General features: G+C 29.1%; 2 protein-coding genes across 2 annotated transcripts; both read left to right on the top strand.

The window, feature by feature from the left end:
- Positions 1-11672: 11672 nt before the first annotated feature.
- LOC117927066 (malonyl-coenzyme A:anthocyanin 3-O-glucoside-6''-O-malonyltransferase-like) lies at positions 11673-13168 on the top strand. The gene has a single exon (XM_034846452.1). The coding sequence runs from the start codon at positions 11684-11686 to the stop codon at positions 13046-13048; it is 1365 nt and encodes a 454-aa protein (XP_034702343.1). The 5' UTR covers positions 11673-11683; the 3' UTR covers positions 13049-13168.
- Positions 13169-20136: 6968 nt separating this feature from the next.
- Positions 20137-21630, top strand: LOC117927019 (phenolic glucoside malonyltransferase 1-like). Its single transcript, XM_034846382.1, has one exon. The coding sequence runs from the start codon at positions 20145-20147 to the stop codon at positions 21498-21500; it is 1356 nt and encodes a 451-aa protein (XP_034702273.1). The 5' UTR covers positions 20137-20144; the 3' UTR covers positions 21501-21630.
- The last annotated feature ends 583 nt before the right edge of the window (positions 21631-22213 follow it).

The raw sequence follows: 22213 nt of genomic DNA, 5'->3' as shown, positions 1-22213 counted from the left end.
GCTGCCAACCCAGTCATATTTAATATGTTGTGCTTTGGGCCCATTTGAGAATTTTGTAGGCCAAACTCATGGGCCTTTCATTAATTTTGTCTAGTGTGAGCCTCTACAATGAAATGGGCTTGGCCCCAAATGCTGAATGGGAAGCCTACTCTAACCCTAATTCAGGGACCATGGGCTAAATTTGGTCCCCAACAAATATAATAAAAATAGATTTTAAATTTTTTTTCAATTATATATTTTAAATTCAATCATACACTACATTTTCAAGTTGCATAAAATAAATTTTAATTTTTATATAATAATACATATTATGAATAACTACCTATATCTAGTTGAAGAATTATTCTTAAATTTTGTTGTTTTTCTTTTTTAAATTTGAAAGCGTGCATATTTACTCAACCTTAAACCGACCTATATCTAGGGGGTATTTGATAAAACTTAATCCTTATTATTTAATGATTTAAGTTGACTTTAAATTAAATTATACTTAAGTTATTGATTTAAAACTTATTACTTAATTTATATTTTAAATATTAAGATTTTTTGATAAAATTAACTTAAAATTTATTCTAAAACATCATATTGACATATTTATTTTCATAAATTATAATAGGATAATAATATAGATGGTGGAGATAATTAGGGCAAATGACAGTAAAAAGATAAAATAAAAATATGAACATAAAAATAAGTTAATTATTTTTATTTATTACTTAAAGTTATTTTTACTTTAAGTCATGTTATTAAGTTATTTTATTAAACATACATAATTTATTTAATGACTTAAATTAAGTTATTAAGTCACTTTAAGTTATTAAGTTGGTTTATTAAACACCCATTTAGAATTCGTTTAATAGTAATTTTAAGTACTTTTAATAATTTTAATACTTGAAAATTTGTATCTTTCAAGTTAAAAAGCAAAATTGAAGAATAATTAATAAGAGTTTTTGTATTTTATATAAACTCATTTTTTCTAATTTTATAACAAAAAATGTAATATATCCAAATAATACTTTAAATTATTATTTTTTTCAAAAATAGAAAATAATTCTCAAATAAATGCATAGACCATTTTTTAGAAGAAATATTATTATATAACAACTTGTGATAACAGTTAAAAAAAAATTTCCCATCATTTAGAATAATTTCAATTAGTTATTTTTTTTAATCAAATTAATTGGTATCACTTGTGACACCACCTTATTAAAGTAAGTCCAGGGGTTGATCAAAGCGGAAAAAACAAAGGGGAAAAAGTCATTCTCAAATCTCAATCTTATTTTCCAGTGGATTTTAATGTTAAAACTGTTGAAAGGTGACATCAAAAAACTTCTTCCACTAGTCCTTTTTTTATTCACTTCAACAGAGAAGTAAACGATGATGAGATAATCAAGGGAAAAAAATTATTAATGTAATCAATTTGAAAATTTTAAACGTGAAGGTACAGTTAAGCCAGCAAATTAAATATCAAAATTTAAAAATTATTAATATAAAATATAATTTTTTTAAAATAATTAAAAATAAATGAATAAAGGGTATAGACGAGCTGGATGAGAGTAAATATAAATAATTGAACTGCAATCTGTTGGCATCCTAAATTTGCATCATGAGGCACACGAGGCACAAGAAACAAGGAACATAGAAAACCCCCATCATTTGAGGCAGACTCTTCCACTACCACCAATATTATTCATTCCGAATCTGCCACCAAATTTATAAAATGCTCACAAGTTGGGCACCCTTCAGTTTTTTTTAGGAAAAATGCCGGCGTGTGTACCTCATCTTGTATTTTATGTAGCCTAAGATGATCAAAACTCGTATAAATTTGCAATACTTCTGTAGCATTTTTGTATCATCTTGTTCACATGGCTTCATTTGAAACAGTAAATGTCCTAGAGCGCTGCCAGGTCACTCCACCTCCAGTCATGGTTGATGAGAAGTCAATGGCACTTCCTCTCACCTTTTTCGACATGCCATGGCTGTTTCCAGACGATGGAAAGTCTTATCTTTTATGCATTCCCCCACCTGCAGACTAGGGATGGCCATGAGACAGGTTTTTTGGGTACCCGTCCTGTCCTGCCCCTAATGGGACGGGGTTCAATTTTAATAAACGAGTTTAGGATGGATTTAAGAATTTTTTTAAAACCCGGGGCGGGTTCGAGGCACTGCCCCACCCCGATTATATATCAAATTAATTTAATTTTAATTTTAAAATTAATTTAATTTAATTTTTATTTTACTATTTTTAATATATAGATAATAATAAAATGTTTTTAATAAAATAAGTTATAAAAAATATAATAATTTAATTATTTATAAAATATATTTATTTTAATGTAATTAAAAATTTAAAAGTAATTTTTAAAAAAAAATTAAATTTTTTTTTAAAAAAAAAGTTAAATGGGGCGGGGTAGGGCGGGTATGAGAATTTATCATACCCGCCCCGCCTCGTTTAATTTTTTAAATGAGACATGGATGATAATTATTTTGAATAAACGGAACGGGGTTGGGATGGGGGCGACTCGTCTTGAACCCATCCCTTTGCCATCCCTACGCAAGAGCCACTTCATAGAAACCATAATTCCTAACTTCAAGCACTCTCTTGTACTCTCTCTTAGGCACTTTTACTTTTTTGTTGGAAATCTAAGAGCATGTTTGATTAGTGTTTTCAAAAACAGTTTTCTGTTTTTGAGAACAAAAAACACATAAAACGTGTTCGATAAGAGAGTGTTTTTTGTTCCCATGTGTTCTTCGTGTTTTCTAAAGCCCGGTTTTCAGAGAACAAAAAAATGGTGTTTTTCGTGTTTTTGCTATTGTTCTAAGAAGAAAAAAAAAGATGCAATCAGTGTTCTTGGGTGTTCTCATCTCTTTCATTATGAAGGAAAATTCTTTACACTACTAGGGAAAATAAAAAAATCGGACAATTTTTTTATTTTTTTTATTTTTTTATTTTTTGGTCATTTCTGTTTCAATATTTTTCGGATATTTCAGGATTTATCCCCATATGATTTTTCGGATGCATTTCAAAGCCAAAACCTCAATAAATTCTAGGATTTACCATAAACCAAACAAAACATAAACAATAACACAAAATACCAAGAATGCAAAAAAATAAAAAAGAAAGAAAAATTAAAACAAAAACTAAACCCTAACCAGGAATCTTTACAACAACCACAATCTAGATTTTGGCCTTAGCGAGTAATCTTTTGATCTTAGAAGAGAGAAATAGTTCAACTGTCATAAATAAAAGTTTGGATATTGGAAGAGAAATTGACACAGGAAGGATAGAGAAACAGAGGAAAGAAGAAGTAGAGAAAGGCGAACAAGTTTCAGTCCCAATATATATATATATATATATATATATATATATATATATATATAATAAGTAAAGTAGTGAAAATTAATAATTTTTTATAAATAAATTAGTTTGATTTACTTTTAAAATTTTTCTATCTTTTATATAATTATTAAATATAAAATAAAATTTAATTTTAAATAAAATTATAAATATTTTTAAACAAAAAATTATCATAAATATATCATTATTAATTAATTTTTTTATATTATTAATTACATTTAAAATAGAAAAACACTTTTTTTCTTAACTCAACCAAACATATTTTTTAGGTTTTTGAGAACAAAAACTGTTTTTCAAAATTCAGTTCCCAAACGTAATTTTGTTTCTGAAAACACAAAAAACTATTCTTAAAAATTATTATTAAAAATTCTTTTCCAAAACAATTTTTAAAAACACCAACCAAACATACTCTAATATTTCCTCCAAACTTCACCAAAACTAAAATTCACTACAAGGATGGTGATTCAGTTTCATTAATCTTTGCAGAGAGTACCAGAGATTTTAATTATTTGATCGGCAATCACCCTCGTAATGTTGCTGATTTTCATCCTCTTGTACCACAATTATCACCTGTCTTCATGTCCTCTAGCATACTAGTCGCTCCCCTTCTGGCCATCCAAGTGACTCTTTTTCCTAACTTTGGAATTTCTTTGGGATTCACCTTTCCCTATTCTGTTGCAGATGACAATACATGTTCTCAATTCGTACGGATATGGGCTTCAATTAATAAACTAGGAGAAGAGACCGCCATGTTACAAGATCGTATTCTCCCTTTCTATGATAGAACTATGGTGAAGGACCCTCTTGGAATAGAGTCCATCTTTTGGAACCAAGTGGGGAAGATAAAGTTTGAAGGATATCGACCTCGGACTGTTAGAATAATTCTAGACTCACATATATTAATAATTATTTATGATCAAACTATTCATTTATATTAATTATTAAGTATGAGTCATCTTATGTGTATAGCCAAAATCACATGTGTCTTACATTATGGTCCTAAGGCATAGAGGAAGTTAATAAATAAAGAATGAAATAAAAAAGTTTGATGTCTATTCAATTTTCTTTTGAAATACAGAACGTTCCCCTCTCTTACCTCTCATCACAAGAAAGAATATAGAAAAGTGGTTTCCTCATCTATTGCCTTAGAAGAACCATATTTCTTCAACACCGCAAAATGGATTCAGGTTTGTCCACATTCTCTCAAATAATCGGCATGTTTTCTTTATATGATTTAACATGATATTTCTGTTTTTGGGTTGATAATGGAATTATCAACACGGCCTTCTACAAAGAACGTCCTAGACACATTTGTACTCAACCAAGAGGATCTCCAACGACTCAAAAGATGGGTTGCAGCCAAATGCCATACGTTATCACATGTATCAAGTTTTACAATAGCATGCGCTTATGTATGGGATTGCATGGCTCTCGAGCAAAGTGTAATGACCGGGTATTTTATGCCACATTAGCATTTTTAGTTTGAAAAGTCTTATTTTGTGTGATGGTTGAAAAGTCAAAAAAGAAAAGTGTTTGGAGAACACGTGTCAATTTTGGATTAGTGAATTTCGTTTTATTGTGTCGGTTAATTAAACGAGTTGAAATTTTATGCCATATCAGCCTTAGGGTAGAAAATTTCTTAGGATTTTAGAAATTGAAATTTTCCGGAAAATTAAAAAAATTAATTAGAATTAATTAAGAAAAATTAAATTAAATTGATGAATAATAAAATTGAGAAAAATTAGTTTTAGATTGGTGTTAATAAATAAATTGTGTGTTAAAAAAAATGAAAAAAATGAATTGGAAATCAAATAAAACAATTAGAATAAAGAAAAGAAAAAAAAATAAAGAAATAAAATAAAAATATTCATTGGGCTTTGAATATTGGCCGTTTAAGGTAATGGGTTGTAAAAGAAATAATAATAATAATAATAATAATAATGGAGTTGGGCTTAAGTGGGTGATGTCTTAAAAAAAAAGAAAAAGATATGAAATGGATTGGGCTTAGATATGGGCTGGTGGTAGGAAGCCTTTGTTGTTAAAAAAAAAAAAAAAAGGAAAAGGGGGAGAATTGGAAAACTGGCAGCACGCGGGGGGAGAGAGAGAGAGAGAGAGAGAGGGGCTACTGAAGAAAATTTGGTCACTCGTCAAATCTTTGACCGGCTGTTTGGACGGTCAAACGACCTTCGTTTTAGCCCAAATTCGAAGGAAGTGCTCTATTTGACTAGAGGAACAAGTTTACGGTGGCTGATTTCATTTTTTAACGGTCAACTTCTCAGATTTGTGATAGGGGAAAACTAACCCTAAAACTCAAATTTAATATATTTTTCATTGGAAAAAAAATTATAAATCTGATAATTATGAGTTAATTAGGAAATTTTGATGTTGTGTGAATTTTCTGGAATAATTTGGGATTTTTTCTGGATTTTTTTGTAATTTCCAGAATTCTTTGTAATTAATAAATAATTATTTTAGGTTGTTAAAAATTGCTAGAAATGTAGGAAAATTTTGGAATTAGGGCAAGATTTCAAATCTAGTGACTTATGAATTTTTGAAAATTGATTGGAATATTTGTGGTAATTTTATTGTGAAAAATTAGTTATTTTCAAATATTGTGAATTATTAGAGTTTTTGAAAAATTCTGAAATTGTGATATAAATTCAAGTATATTGATGCTTGAATTTCTGAAAATTTGTTGGTATATTTTCGGGAATTTTAATGTGAAAATTTTATTTTATTGGGTTATTGAGAATGTTGAAATTATTGGAATTGTAGAAATTATTAAGGAATTTTGGAATTTGTGGCATTCATTTGCATCATGGTTGTATGAAGAAATGAAAAAAAAAATAAAATTGTGAAAATTGTATGAAATAGAAAAAAATAAAATAGTGATGAAAAGTGAAAACTCGTATGAGGCGAACTAAGAAGGGAAAGAGATCTCTAGGGTGAAAGACCCAAAAGTTTACCTCGGGAAGACTCCAAATGGAGAGTATATTTGGGTGTGGACGTGTATCCTTCGGTGAAAGCCCGAGAACGATAATGCATTGTATGACTGCGTGTCACACATTCATATGCATTCATTAAATGATTGGATGTTGTGGGATTGAATATAATGTTATATGTAAAATTGTGTGACTTGATTTATATTGGTAAACTGTTGTGTTTGGGTTATTGAAAATATAGTAATCCCCCATTAACCCTTTGGGTGTTAGGCACCCTACTGAGCAATGTGGAAATGCTCACCCCTTCCTTTTTACATATTTTTAAATGCAGATATTACTCCTGAGGATCCACAAGTGGGACATGGAGGACTTCAGGATGCCTTTGGAGCGGTTTAGTGGAAATGTTTTATTTTTTTTATTGTGTTGTGGTATTGAGACCTTGTAATAAGTGAATTATGGATAATGTAATAAGACCTTAGTTTGATTAAGGGGATTTTTATGAAATTTTATTTTGGGATGCAATGATGTTTATTAAATCTTGATGTGTTTAAGTAAGGTTTAAAATATTGTTAGTTGGTGAGAACCCTAGTGGGACTTATATGAAAATAAAAATAAAATTCAGAGTGTTTTAATTGACTGCCAACGTGGAATATGAGAAACTCTTAGAGTCAAACCTTTGACTTGGGGTCACGGGCCAAATTTTGGGTCGCCCGGAATTTGGGTCGTGACACAAAGAGTGGTGAAGATGTGGGTGAGAATGAGCCGGAGCATTTGGCTTTTGTGGGGGGCTGTCGAGCTTATTTTGATCCACCCATACCTGCAAACTATTTCGGTAATTGCTTAGCTCCATGTTCAGCGACAGTGAAGAGTTTGGAACTGATTACAGAAGATGGCTTCATAGTTGCAACCAATACTATAAGAAAGGCAATTCAAGAAAGACTTCGAAACAAAGAAGGAATTCTGAAAGGGTTGGAGAAATGGATGTCGAATTATAAATCTTTAAATCCAAAGAGAATATTTGGAGTCGCTGGATCGCCAAAGTTTTCGTGTTATGATATAGATTTTGGGTTAGGCAGACCTTGCAAGGGAGAAATCATATCGATAGACGTGACAAAATCCATATCACTCAATGAAGGCAAAAACAATAAAGAAGATATCGAGATTGGCTTATCATTTCCCAAGATTAAGATGGATGTTTTTACCTCTATCTTTGTTAATGGTCTCAAGATTTACGATTAGTAAAATTGTAATAAGAAAATAAACTTTGTTTATTCTTTTTATATGGGCGTGGAGTGCAATTAAGTTTCAAATTTGTTATTCTCCATCTCCTTCTTGAATTGAAGATGCAACATTTTACTTCAAAATAGCAATGTTTTTAAAAACTGACCGGATAGCCTAATTTGGTCGCTGGTCTATTTGGTTCAAACTTGATTTCTCTTCTTTCGTTGATATTTTTAATGGGGCAAAATGAGTTCAAATGGTGTGTAAAAATTTGTCACATCTTGGGCCCATTTTAAACCATGCATTTAATATTAGACATGTTGAAAAACCACTTAATTTGTTTAGTGAAAGGAATTTGATTAATCATCAAAATGGGGTAAATAAATTTTAAAATTAAAAAAAAAATTCATATTTACCCTTTTCTAATAATGATTTTTATTATTAATAATTTTATAATAAAATGTGTATTTTTTATAAATTAAATTTATTATTATAAGTTCCTTTACACAAAAATAAATAAAATAAAAATAAATTCATAAGATCATGGCGAAGATGCCACATTAGCAAATTTGATCATGACGTGATCAAATTACTTTCAAATTTAATCAGATGTTATAATTGGATTAATCTACTTATTAAATATGATATGTGATCGCTCAAAATAATTATTACTTATTTGTTTGTGGATTGTGCATCAACGCAAATCCATAGGATACCATGGTTGATTAAAAAGAAAAAAGAAAAGAAAAGAATATCATTTGGCTTCCGTATTATCATTTAATAAAAAATTCACTCAAAGACATGATTATATTTAAAAATTCATTCTCAAAATTTTAAAAAGAAAATCTCTTCATTTTAATCGTTATTAACATCATGTTTTAAAATTTAAACATCGATGTCATTGAGATGTGCAATCAACCAAGGGGCAAGCATGGTACCCGAAAACATTAAGTTATTAACAAATATATTTAAAAGAAAATCAGAAAACAAATTTTCTTTATTTTTTCTTAACCAATTCTACTATCATGACAATAATTATATAATCATGATTACAAGTTGGTTGATTGATAACATGTTATCCACCTCAAAATATAAAAAGGCTTATTGGAACTTATTATTAGGTTAAAATTTTAAGTTATTAATAATATTATTAACATTAATTATCCATTAATAAAAGTTTAACTTAAAGGAAATGACATTTGGTAAAACTTAATGTTTAATTACTTAAAATGACTTTAAGTCACACTATGTTTAAGTTGTTAAGTCATAAGTTATTAAATGGATCATCAAAGTTATATTTAATTTTAAATTATAATATTAAGTTATTTTATTAAATATATTTAATAATTTAAATTAAATCATTCAGTCATTATTAAACACCCTATTAGTCTTAGAATTTGTTTGATAAAACTTACTTGTTAATAACTTAAGATGACTTTAAGTCACATTATATTTAAGTTGTTAAGTCATAAGTTATTAAATCGATCATCAAAATTATATTTAATTTTAAATTACAATATTAATTTATTTTATTAATATATTTAATAATTAAATTAAATCATTCAGTCATTATTAAATACCCTATTAGCCTTAAAATTGTTTCTTAATAGTCATAGTTAAAAATTAAATTTTAGAGTATATGATATAAAGAGATAGCCAAACAAGGAGGCTTCACTTTTTACATGTTAGGTCTCATAAAATTGAAATCTTAAAAATTGAATTATTTTAGAATTTAAAATTCACATCTTAAACATTGAGTAAATGTATATTAGTTAATAGTATTAATTCAACACATATCGACATTTAATTAATAAAAAAATTCACTGAAAGACAAAATTGTATTTAAAAATTCATTCTCAATATTTTTTTTTATTCATTATCAAGAAAAAGAAAACTTCTTCATTTTAATCACCATTGAAATCATGTTTTAAAATTTACATATCGATGTCGTTGAGATGTACAATCAACCAAGTGACATGGCACCTAGAAACATTAAGTTATTAATAATTATATTTAAAAGAAAATCAAAAACTATTTTTTTATTTTTTATTTTTAGTTTTTTCTTAATCAATTCCATCCACCATGCCAAGGAAATTCTTTTATTTTATGATTATATAATTATGATTACAAGTTGGTTGATTGATACGTATTATCCCCCTCAAAATATAAAAAAGCGTATTGGAACTTATTATAATAATATTATTAACATTAATTATCCATTAATAAGTGTTTAACTTTAAAGAAAGGAAGTTTGATAAAATTTAATATTTAATGACTTAAGATGACTTTAAGTCACATTATGTTTAAGTTGTCAAGTCATAAGTTATTAAATTGATCATCCAAGTTATGTTTAATTTTAAATTGTAATATTAAGTTATTTTATTAAATATATTTAATAATTTAAATTAAATTATTAAGTCATTATTAGACATCCTATTAGCCTTAGAATTTGTTTCTTATTAGCATAGTAAAGAATTAAATTTTAGATTATATAATATAAAGAAATAGCCAAACAATATTACTAAGGATGCTTCAATTTTTACATGTTACATCTTGTAAAATTCACATATTAAACATTGAATAAATCTATATTAGTTAATAGTGTTAATTCAACATATAGGAACAAATATAAATAAAGATAAAGAGATTTTAAGAAGGTTTGATGATCAATATGATTTCTATGTTCATAGAACACACTAATGCTCAAGAATTGATTAATCAAACGAAAATAAAAAGTTATAATGGTTAAGGTTGTCTTCTCTTTACCATTATGGTTGCACACACATTTTTTTTTTCCTTCTAATGAAATCACAATCCATAAGATGATAAACTATAATAAGGGTAAACTTGTAATTCAATACAAAAAAAAAAAAAAAAAAACAATTATCCAAGGGTGCTACATCCTGGAACCTCTGCGAACCGAAGAAGTTAGACTTTTGACATCTTATGAATCATATAATTGGATTAATTTTCTAAGTAAATAAGATATATTACTCGTTGAATGAACTAAATTACTATTTGATACGATTAAAGAGTTTGTTTGATAGTCATTTTGAGAAATGTTTTTAATTTAAAAAGTGTTTTTGAAAATAAAAAGAGAGGCATTTTGCAAAATCTAGAAACCATTTTTAAAAATATGAAAAGTCATTTATAACATTGGAAAATCACTTGAATTCATTTTAAAATATAGTAATTATAAAAAACGTTTTTAATAAATAAAATATAATTTGTTTTAAGTATTATAAAAATTAAAAGTGTTTTTTAAAATCATTATCAAATAAATTCTTAATAATGCTTTTAAAAATATTTTTGAAAAAAATCAGTTTTATTAAAAACATTTCAAGCCGAAACACCCTTCAGTGTGGGTCATACCATTCATAACACTAATGAAAAAAAGGTTGTTATTTACTTATTTATTAATTGTATGTGGAGTGTACACGAGGACAAATGAATAGGGTTCCTTCATGAAATGGAATACAGGACCATGACCTTTGAGTGAAGCCCGATAAAATGGTGGGGTGATTAGAATGAAAAAAGAGGAAAGAATCAATCTCAATCTTATTTTCAAAATTGAATTTTATGAAAGAAACATACGTCAATAAAAGATTGGATTTAAGAATCTAGTTTTATGAGAAAAAAACGCTCACTTAGAGACAAGATAAAATTTAAGAATTCATTCCAAAACTCTCTTTCACTTTAATCATGTTAAAAAATATCATTTTTTTTTTCATCAAATGTCATTGAGATACTTAATCAACCAGGTGGAGCATGGCACCTGAAACATTAAGTTATTGATAATTATATATAAAAGAAATCATATAAGATAAAAAAATATTCTCTCACACGTAATTTGATGCAACTCCTCAACCACCACCAATATTATTTTCTCATTCACACATAATTTAATGCAACTCAGGCACCACCAAACATAATTTAATGCACCACCAATATTATTTCCCCATGTGAGAATATTAGAAGCGTTCATGGGTTTCTCTCTCTCTCTCTCTCTCTCATAATTTGAAACAACTTCTCAACCACCGCCAATATTATATTTTCATATAAGATTTAAAATGTTCATGGGTTGGTGCTCGGTATTCCGGTCTTATATAGACTCGATGAAGCCCAACTTGTATAAATTGTGGTACCTCGATAACATCTTGGTTGTATGGCTTCATTTGAAATGGTGAACGTGCTTGAGCACTGCAGACTAGCCCCAGCTCCGGGCACAGTCGATGAGAAGTCACTTCCTCTCACCTTCTTCGACATACCATGGCTGCATTTTCCTCTAATCCAACACCTTTTTTTCTATGAATTCCCTTACCCTAAGTCCCATTTCATAGACACCATTATTCCACTACTTAAACACTCACTTTCCCTCGCTCTCAAGCACTTTTATCCCTTTGCTGGAAAGTTGATATTTCCTCCAAATTTTGGTAAGCCTGAAATTCGTTACGTCAGTGGCGATGCTGTTTCCCTAGTCTTTGCAGAGTCTAAGAAAGACTTCAATCATATCACTGGAAATCACCAACGAAACGTTGCTGAATTTCATTCTCTTGTAGCCCAATTACCACCAGTGTCCATATTATCAGACTCACTGGTGGCCCCACTTTTAGCTGTTCAAGTGACACTTTTTCCGAACTCTGGGATTTGTATTGGATTCACTTTTCGCCGTGTAACTGCAGATGGCAATGCATGTACAAGATTCATAAGATCATGGGCTAGTATTAATAAAGTAGGCAGAGAGACCACCATGGTGGAGAGTGGTACCCTCCCATTCTATGATCGGACCATGGTCAAGGACCCGAATGGGTTAGCATCAGTTTTTTGGGACCATGTGGGGAAAATAAAGTTTGAAGGGTCTCAACGTCAGCTCTCCACCAACAAGGTCATAGCCACATTTATTCTGGGCCAATCCCATGTCCAGCAGCTCAAAAAATGGGTCCTGTCTCAATGCCCAACATCATCACATGTGTCAACTTTCACAGTGACATGCGCTTATGTGTGGACCTGTATGGTAAAAGCCCGAGAAAGAAGTGGTGAGAAGGTGACTGAAGATGAATTAGAACACTTTGTTTTTGGGGCAGATTGCAGAGCTCTCTTGCAGCCCCCATTGCCTGCAACCTACTTTGGTAACTGCTTGGTATCATGCTTTGCAACTACAAAAACAAAGGAACTGATGGGGGACAACGGCTTCATAGTCGCAGCCAAAACGATAGGAGAAGCAATTCAAGAGAGGCTTCGGAAGAAGGAAGGAGTATTAAAAGATGCAGAGAAATGGATATCAGAGTTTGAAACTCGAAAAGAGGATCGAATAGTCGGAGTCGCAGGATCACCAAGGTTTGCAGTCTATGATATAGATTTCGGGTTGGGGAAGCCTAAGAAAAGTGAGGTGGTGTCGATAGATATGACAGGTTCCATCTCACTTAATGAGTGCAAAAATGACAAAGAAAGTTTTGAGATTGGCTTGTCTCTTCCCAAGATCAAGATGGATGCCTTCGAGGATATCTTTGCTAATGGGTTCCAAGTTTAGCAAAATTGGGAAGGATGCACTTTTGTTTCTTCTTTCTTTTTATCTGTCCTCACATTGATGTTGCATCAACTAGTCGTTGATTCAAGTTGGAGTTAATCTATATCTATATATTTACTTTTATATGTGTCTAATTGTATGCCTCTTATGAAAAAATATCCCATGTTATGAATTATTTCCTAATATATCCTCTCTTTTTGTTTTTATTTTTATTTTTTGGTAGGATTTTTCTTTTTTATTTCTTTATTGTTTGATTGAAATTGTTATAACTAATAATTCTAGCTCATTCCAATATATCTATATTATCTCTTACAACCACATATGAAACATGCATACTCAAATCTTCCCCACCCAAAATTAATAGATTTTATATCCAAAGTACTATTTAGACCTATTAGAATAATAGAAATAAGAGAAAATATGTCATGACTTTTAATATGTCTACTGTAGATATAAACACTTAAATCATGTTTAGTTCTTGAAAAAGTACTATAAAAAAGAAGAAAAATATTTAAAAAAAATATTTTTCTCATGTTTAATAAATTAATTTGATAACTTAATTTAAATTATTAAGTACGTTAAATGCATTTGGTGAAATAACTTAATATTATAACTTAAAATTAAAAATAATAAATTAAATTAAATAATCTTTTCTAAACCATTTTGTTTTTAATTAATTCCACCAAAGATCACCATTTTAAATCATAACGCATCTAATACTTAGTTAATTCTACCACAGCTCACGCCTTCATGGGTCGGAGTAATACATGTCACCAATATACATGGAGTTTGGGGGAAAAATAATCCTTTTTTTTTATTTATAAATAAATCTTATATCTAAGTTATTTTTCAAAATATTCATCCATCTAATATTTCAATTACATTAATTTTCACTTTATTACTTTATTTTTTAAAAAAACTTTTTATATCATAAAACCACAATTACCCGTTGTGATTTTAACTTCAAGTTAAAATTAAAGTTACCAACATCAGAGTTGATGAATGTGGTTTTATCTTAAAGTTAAAACCATAATTACCTATTGTGGTTTTGAGACAAAAAAACAAAAAACAAAATGGAAGTTGACATGGCATATACATATTACTTTGATGAATATTTTCAACACGAATTTAGATTGAAAACTTTTTTTTTTTTTTTTAATTAAAAAAGGGTTACTTTGATTGCAAACTCTATATTCATGCCTTCTTAAGTGATAAAATGTTCTGGTTGTAGGAGAAAATTTGTGGGTATAATAATATTGAAGTTAAAATAGTACAAAAGCAAATAATGCAAATAATAAAATTGGAACAGGAAGTGCTATAAGATGTGTTAGGGAGTTGCTTTCCTTAAGATGTTATTTGCCTCCACTGATTCTATGATGCACAAGAGTTTGGCAAGCACACCTCCGAGATATAATGAAATTATGTTTGTCTACCTAAGTCGTGCACCGACGAAAGCAGACTCAAATATCCTCAAAATATAGAAAGCAATATAGAAATTTTATAATATTGTGTACTAGCTTTATTTATCATCATTAATACTTTCCTTTTGGAGTCCTTACTATCATATTTAAAAGATTTTTACCAACCTCTTTAACAAGAGACTTTTTATAATAAAAACTTTAAAGTTTTTTTTCTAAAAGTAAAACTATTAGATTCTTATTTGTTTGTTTTATGACTTCATCATCTCGGATAAAACTTTCATCAAAGTATATATTGTGTTAAGACTTCAATATCAACATAGTAGTGCAAGAACACAAAGCTCAAAATAATACAACTGCAGAAGGTTTTAACATTGTTAGTTAATCATGTATGCATTAGTGGATGAGAAATATCGATTTACTATATCATAAAAAATACTCCAAATGGCAAAAATCATATACAACCATTAGGTTTTAAAACATTTCATATTTTCCTCCTTATATATATATATCTTGAATTGTGAGGTATTTTTTTATTAGATGTGTCTCATTCTTCCTCACATGATTTTAATGTATTCAATATAGTCTTTACATATCAATCTCCATCTCATAACATTTTCTATTCATGGTTTAAAATATTTATAAAAATATTCATAATAACTTTATTTTTTTAAGGAAATTTAATATTAAAAATATTTAATATAATATTTTTTATAAAAAAGAAATATACACCATTTAGGAATTGAAGATATGTTTCAATAATCGCTATCTTGAATCAAATTCTATCAAGTCTTTATTCCATTTATCTACAAGACATGATTTCAAGGAAATTGCTGGACGCACTGTACTTGGATATTTGTTTGAACCAAATCCTTACTCCACTAAACAAATTGTTTGTTGCTGGCTAATTGCTTTTAACTTTTGATAAAAACTATTTAGCATAATTATTGAACCAACACAGAAGACTACAATTGGGTTGCTTCACAAATTCAAAGCTTTGGATTATGGGGCCCAAGGTTCATTCCTTAAATCTAAAGTTGCTCCCAGTAACTCCAGTCAATTTACATCAGGATAATCAAACTTTTTTATATCATTAGGGGCACACAGGCTTTCATCCCTAAGTTCTCAAATTATATGATTGATAGATGACATGGCAATAGGTTAGGGTCTAATCCATGGTTGACAATAAAGGCCATCAATTTTAGACTTTGTAGTTGGAATCAAGGATGAAAATATCATTAATCACGGATATATCGGTATTTCGATTTTACGGATATATCGGATATATCGAAGATATATCGGCGGATATTTTGGAAAAAAATATCAATAAACCTAAAATTGATTAAAATTTATAAAAATATAAGAAAAACTTCATAAAAATGTAATTAGAAGTATAATGATATTTTTAAGTTGTTTTATTAAATAATTTAATATATGTATAATATGATTTATCATATTTGATAATAATATCATTTGCATTGATAAAAATATGAATTTTATAAGTGTACATTTATTATTAAATTACATCTAATATTATGATATTTGATTATAATATGTCTAATTTTAAAATATATATTAATATTAAAATTATGATACATTTAATTCAATTGTATTAAACAATATAAAATAAATTATGATATATGTACAATTTTTTAATATTTAATTAATTATCAATGATATTAAAAACACTATGAAGAAAATTGTATAATTTTTATATTTTTGGTAATCACTTAAAATAAGATTTTGCAGTTAATTATAAAATAATTATAATTAATTTGCTCTTTAAAATATTTTTTAATATTTTCTTTATATAACGAGTTTAATTATATATATGTTTTTAGCCCAGATGGCAAGTTGTTTGAACTTCAAATCCCCTCAACATTAACCTACAATTCTATTTGGCCTTCAACAACCAATCTCAAAACAAAATATATCATCTCAATTCCTTTGTTAAATAAATCAATTTAAGTAACAAGAATGAAAAGAAAAAAAGAGAGCTTATTTTGCACTAGAAATTAAAACATTTAAAAAAAAATTATTTTTGTTTGAAAGAATAAAAATAATTAATACCTTTATAAATTTGTTAATATTGAATGGTTCCTATCATTAAAATGTTTGAAGTTCTTATATTTCAAGAATAATAATTTTAGTATTTTTTTTTCTTTCAAAATAATTATATTCAACATTTTTTTAATGAGATATATTTATGAAATACTTTTAATGTTTATTTTTTTATCAAAAACATGTTAACTAAACCATTGCCCTTTTTGATCTTTTCATTTCCCATGTGAATCACCATTTTTATCTATAAAAGTGTTTTAGGATATGTTCCTGCAAAGTTTTTAGAAAAAAAAACCCAAGAAAAATCTAGGAAAAAAAAAAAGAAAGAAAAAAGGAAAAAAAGAAAAACCCTTCATTTGGTTGTTCATGGAAGAATTAAGGGAAAAATAATAATTAAATTCATAATAAATATGCTTCTCAAAACTTTCTCAACCATTTACAAGAAACATGAGATTTTCTTTATTATTTATTATTTTCCCTTCTCTTTTCATTAATATTTTTTTATCTTTTTTTTTTGTCATGTTATCTAGTGAGAAAATTATTTTTCTTATATCACTTTCCAAAAACCAAATACAATCTTAGGATTTTTTTTTTCCCCTTCCTTTAACACTTTTGAGGAACCAAATATAACCTTGAATGGTCAATAAAAGAAATTAATCTATAATTTTCTTAATTCACTTGGCCAATTGACAATTTTAAGGATTTAATAGTAATGTTAGAAGGAAGATAAGAAAAAAGAGATAAAGAGAAAATATAAACATCATATCATGTATGTGGTTTGGTACAATCTCTCCTACAGCTACTATCCTCAAATTCCTCCAAGTTGCCGAGAGGTTACTCCACTGACGTAAATTAAATAATCCTCCAAATGTCAGGCTTGTTCCAAATAGAATTGGTTTTCATTCAATTTTTACAAAGTCTTTTGTATTAAAAAAATGTCTAAGTAACTAGTTATTAGGTAGAAATTCCTACTTCTTCAGTCAACTGATTGTCAACCACATAATTAACCGTTAGAAATAAATTTAAAATGTATATGTATATTATTGTTATAAATGCAAATAGACAAGTAGTTGACAACTTGGCCGTCCAAAGCTTCGTCATCCAACACACATCATATGCTAGCCACTACTAAAGTGGTTGATTTTGGAGGAGAGAGTCAATCCACGAACCAAGGATTGCCACTACTAATAATAATAATAAGAAGAAGAAGGTTGTAGGATTTCGTATTATAATTATTTCTAAAAAGCTACAAGTCTCATTTCCTCATTTGTATTATTATTTCTCGGAGCTTTGATTCTTACTCATAGTTATATCATATGATCACAATATTTTATTCATATTTAACAAATTTTGTTACATATCATTAATTTTTTATGTGGAATTGATAGAAGGAATTCCCGATCAAATATCACATTGCTTTTCTTATAGGTTCTCATTGCTATTTATCTCATTGGAAAATGAAATTGATGGAAAATATTAAAATATAAATATATATATATATATATATATATATATATATATATATATATATATATATATATATATATATATATGATGGCGTATCGTTGGGGCCAATCTAAAAGTGTATGTGGTCATAACCTATGGCAGTGGCCATCAGAAACTGTGGCCATACAAGGATCTATAGTTGTGGCCATTATTAAATCGTTGCTATATGACAACCACGAGAATTTAAATCTTATAGTCACTCTAATTACATGTGGCTGCTGCTATGAGATCTATTCGGGCCCTCTAATTACATGTGGATCTATAGTACTTTTAACAGTAGGTTTTGTCTACGACTATAAATGCACACTCGTATAATACACCTTTAAGGTTCAACTCCCATTTTCAACGAAAGAACAAAAGTTTAAAACTACATTGATTAATATTTAATATTATCCATCACCTTAAGTGGACTTACCATTTCCTCTAACAATCTTCAATCATGATCAACTTGAAATGGCAAGAGTCCGAGGGAGATTTAAAGCAATTAACGTAAGAAAACAGAATCAAAATTTTGACTCGAAATTGCCAATACATAAAGACGCTGACAAAACTATTTATCATCATTTTCACTTTTATGTAACATATCCTTCATCAATTTCAATTACCAGTCCAATCACACTTCATGATTTCATTTTTATGTGACATTCTTCATCAATTTCAACTGCCATTCTAATAATGTTTCAAGACATACTAAATATACAAAAATGGTCCAGAAGTACTCATGAAAACCACTTCCAAGACACTCACATTCAACTACTTAATTTTATCAAGAAAAAATCTCTTTTTGCTTTTCAACTTTAATCAGCCACCATTTGAACAACGCTTCAAGGACAAGTGAAAAACGCTTCAAGGACATGTGAAAAATGCTTCCAGCACATGTGAAAAACGCTTCCAGCACTCGCTCTCATTGGCATTCAATTATTTATCCCCCAAAAGAATCTTTTTTGTATATTGTTGCTTTTTAGCTGTCCTTTAACTTTGGCACTAATTGACAACAAACCATTAGAAAATGTTTCACCAATTCAAATGAAAAGATGAATTATCAGGGCCCAGGAACTCCTTATCACTTCAAAGTTTCCCTGCTCATAGACAATTCACACAACGATCAAGCAATTTATCCTTTGTTGCGATGAAATATAATTTCAAGGTTCCATTAATCTTCAAGTAGTTTATTTGCCAAACGTTGATATTGAAAGTATCAAAGATATATAAAATGTAATTATAAAATATTTGCAATAATAAATGATAAATCAGAAATGTGAAGTGATTGATATAAAAAAACTGTAACTAAATGTGGATAAATAGGGTAAAAGAGAATTTAAGATTCAAAATAAGTTAATTATTTTGATTTAATACTTTAAATTAATTTTAACTTTAAATAGTGGTATTAACGTTTGTTTGGATTTAAGAAATTAAAAGCTCTTTTGTATGTTCCATAAGAGTTCATATGTATATTTGGATTTTGTTAAGAAAAAATAAAGTTTGTGCAGGTGTGATCAAATTGTGATTGATTAGACTGGCTGTGAAATTTTGTGTACTACAAAAATTCATATCCTTTGTTATGATTGATAAAAAATTTATTCAAAAGTTTTGAATGCAAAATTTGAAACCTTTAAACTTTAATTCCAATTTTCAATAAAAGAATAAAAGATTAAAACTAAGTTGATCAATGTTTAATATCATTCATCACCTTAAAAATAGTTAGCAACAAAATACTTGAAGTAATTAAGTTAGGAGAATATAATTGGAATTTTGAAGTGGAATTACCAATAAACAAATACCCTTACACATATCATTTTCATTTTTATGTAACATATCCTTCATCAATTTCAACTACAATTCCAATAATGGTCCTAGACAAAAATGGCCCACAACATGTGAAAACAACTCCCTGGTCGCTCACTCTCACTCATACTCGATTATTTTTTATCAAGAAAATCATCTTTTCTATTTTTTCTTTTTAATGCTTCAAGGCATACTATACACATGTTTTTTAATTGATTTTTGATAAACTTAATCTGCCATTGCGTGGATGCCTCACTTCACACTATATTTAGACTAGAACGGATGTGAATAATTCTACATTATCTTGTCATATGGCTTCATCTGATGAGATGATGAATGTGTTAGAAGAATGTCGAGTCTCTCCACCTCCCAACGCTGTGGGTGAGAAGTCTCTCCCACTCACCTTCTTTGATTTGCTATGGCTACATCTCCATCTAGTCCAAAGCCTCTTCTTTTATAAATTCCCTCATTCTAAGACCCACTTCATAGAGACCACCATCCCTTCCCTTAAACACTCACTCTCCCTCGCTCTCAAGCACTTTTATCCCTTTGCAGGAAATTTACTATTTCCTCCAAATCTTAGAGAGCCTGAAATTCATTATGTGGATGGTGATTCAGTTTCATTGACCTTTGTTGAGTCTAATAGAGATTTTGATTACCTCATCAAAAACCACCAAAGGAAAATTGCTCACTTTCATCCTCTTGTGCCCCAATTGCCTCCAGTGTCGGTCCAACAAGGCACCATTGTAGCACCTGTTTTTGCTGTTCAGGTAACACTTTTTCCCAACTCTGGAATTTCTTTTGGGTTCACCTGTGACCATGTTGTGGCAGATGGTAATGCTTTTATTCGATTCATAAGGTTGTGGGCTACTATTCATAAATTACAGAGAGAGCCCTTGATGTTAGAGGGTGAAATCCTTCCATTCTATGATAGGACCATGGTAAAAGACCCGAACAAGATAGGTTCAATTTTTTGGCAACATCAGCAGAAAAGTAAATTTGTAGGATATCGACCACTGCTCCCTACCAGCAACATCCTGGCTGCATTTTTACTAAGTCAAGCCGATCTTCAGCGACTCAAAAAAAGGGTTATGGTTCAATGCCCAACGTTGTTACATGTCTCAAGTTTTACAGTAACATGTGCTTACACTTGGACTTGCATTGTCAAAGCTCGGGCTTGGAGTGGTGAGGAGGTGAGCGAGAATGAGTTAGAGCACTTTGGTTTTGTGGCCGATTGTCGAGCCTGTTTGGACCCGCCATTGCCTGAAAACTATTTCGGTAACTGTTTAGTGCCATGTCTTCTAACTGCAAAAAGTACGCACCTAATAGATGAAGATGGTTTTATAATTGCAGCCAATCTTATAGGAGAAGCAATTCAAGAAAAGCTTGGAAGCAAGAAGGGAGTTTTGGAAGGTTTAGATAAATGGGTCGTGAATTTTTCATCTATAAACATGGAGCGAGCTGTAGGAGTTGCTGGGTCACCAAGGTTTTCAGTTTATGACATAGATTTTGGATTGGGACAACTACAAAAGAGAGAGTTTATATCAATAGATGAAACAAGGTCCATATCACTTCATGAAGGCAAAGATAACAAACGCGATATTGAAGTTGGTTTGTCATTCCCCAAGATTAAAATGGATGCTTTTGCCTCTATCTTCACTAATGGCCTCTCGGTCTATGATTAGAAAAAGGAAACATGTTTATGTGGAAACACGTTTCTTCATAAATTTGATGTGAATTTCTCTGTAATCTGCATTCCAATGTGACTTACATTTGGAAAGTTGTCATTGTAAATTTTTATTTGTTTTTTTTTTTTACTTTTTTCTTCCTTGCATTTCTTTTGCACATTTCCACCTAACCAAATTAAGTCTCTTTCCCATTTTGATATTATCAAATTATATACTTCAAATGATTAAGGTGTGAGGAGGCCGGGGTGGGTAAGAGAATGTTCCACATATACCTTAGCTCGCCTCATGCCATTTAATATAATTATTTTTTTTATTTTTAAAATTTTAATTATGCCAAAAATAAATATAATTTATAAACATTATAGCATTTTATAAAAAATATTTTTATCTTGTATGTGTTGAAAAGTAGGAAATGAAAATTAAATTTATATATATATAGAAACCCCTATCTCGTCTATACTTCTAAAGTAGTTTTTTCAAGGACAAAATGAGATGGCTACATAAAATGGCAAGTTCCATTATCATTCCTAGTTATGATATATTCTTTATGGTTGCAAGCTAAATCAAATAAGCATTTCTTTCCACATGCTCTTTCTGATTTGTGGTTGATAGTGCATATGATATTAATGCATTTGGTAGATAATGAATCACCTTCATCATTATCTGTTTAGCTTTTCCCAATGTACTAATACTAGGTTCTTAGTTTTCAC

This window comes from Vitis riparia, chromosome 12 (assembly GCF_004353265.1).
Source record: "Vitis riparia cultivar Riparia Gloire de Montpellier isolate 1030 chromosome 12, EGFV_Vit.rip_1.0, whole genome shotgun sequence".
Lineage (NCBI taxonomy): Eukaryota > Viridiplantae > Streptophyta > Magnoliopsida > Vitales > Vitaceae > Vitis > Vitis riparia.
Note: the sequence above shows the minus strand (reverse complement) of the source record. Positions and strands in the feature narration are given on the sequence as shown.

What these genes read in the sequence shown, in the direction of transcription:
- LOC117927019 (XM_034846382.1), top strand. Translation starts at nt 20,145, where the DNA reads ATGATGAATGTGTTAGAAGAATGTCGAGTCTCTCCACCTCCCAACGCT.
- LOC117927066 (XM_034846452.1), top strand. Translation starts at nt 11,684, where the DNA reads ATGGCTTCATTTGAAATGGTGAACGTGCTTGAGCACTGCAGACTAGCC.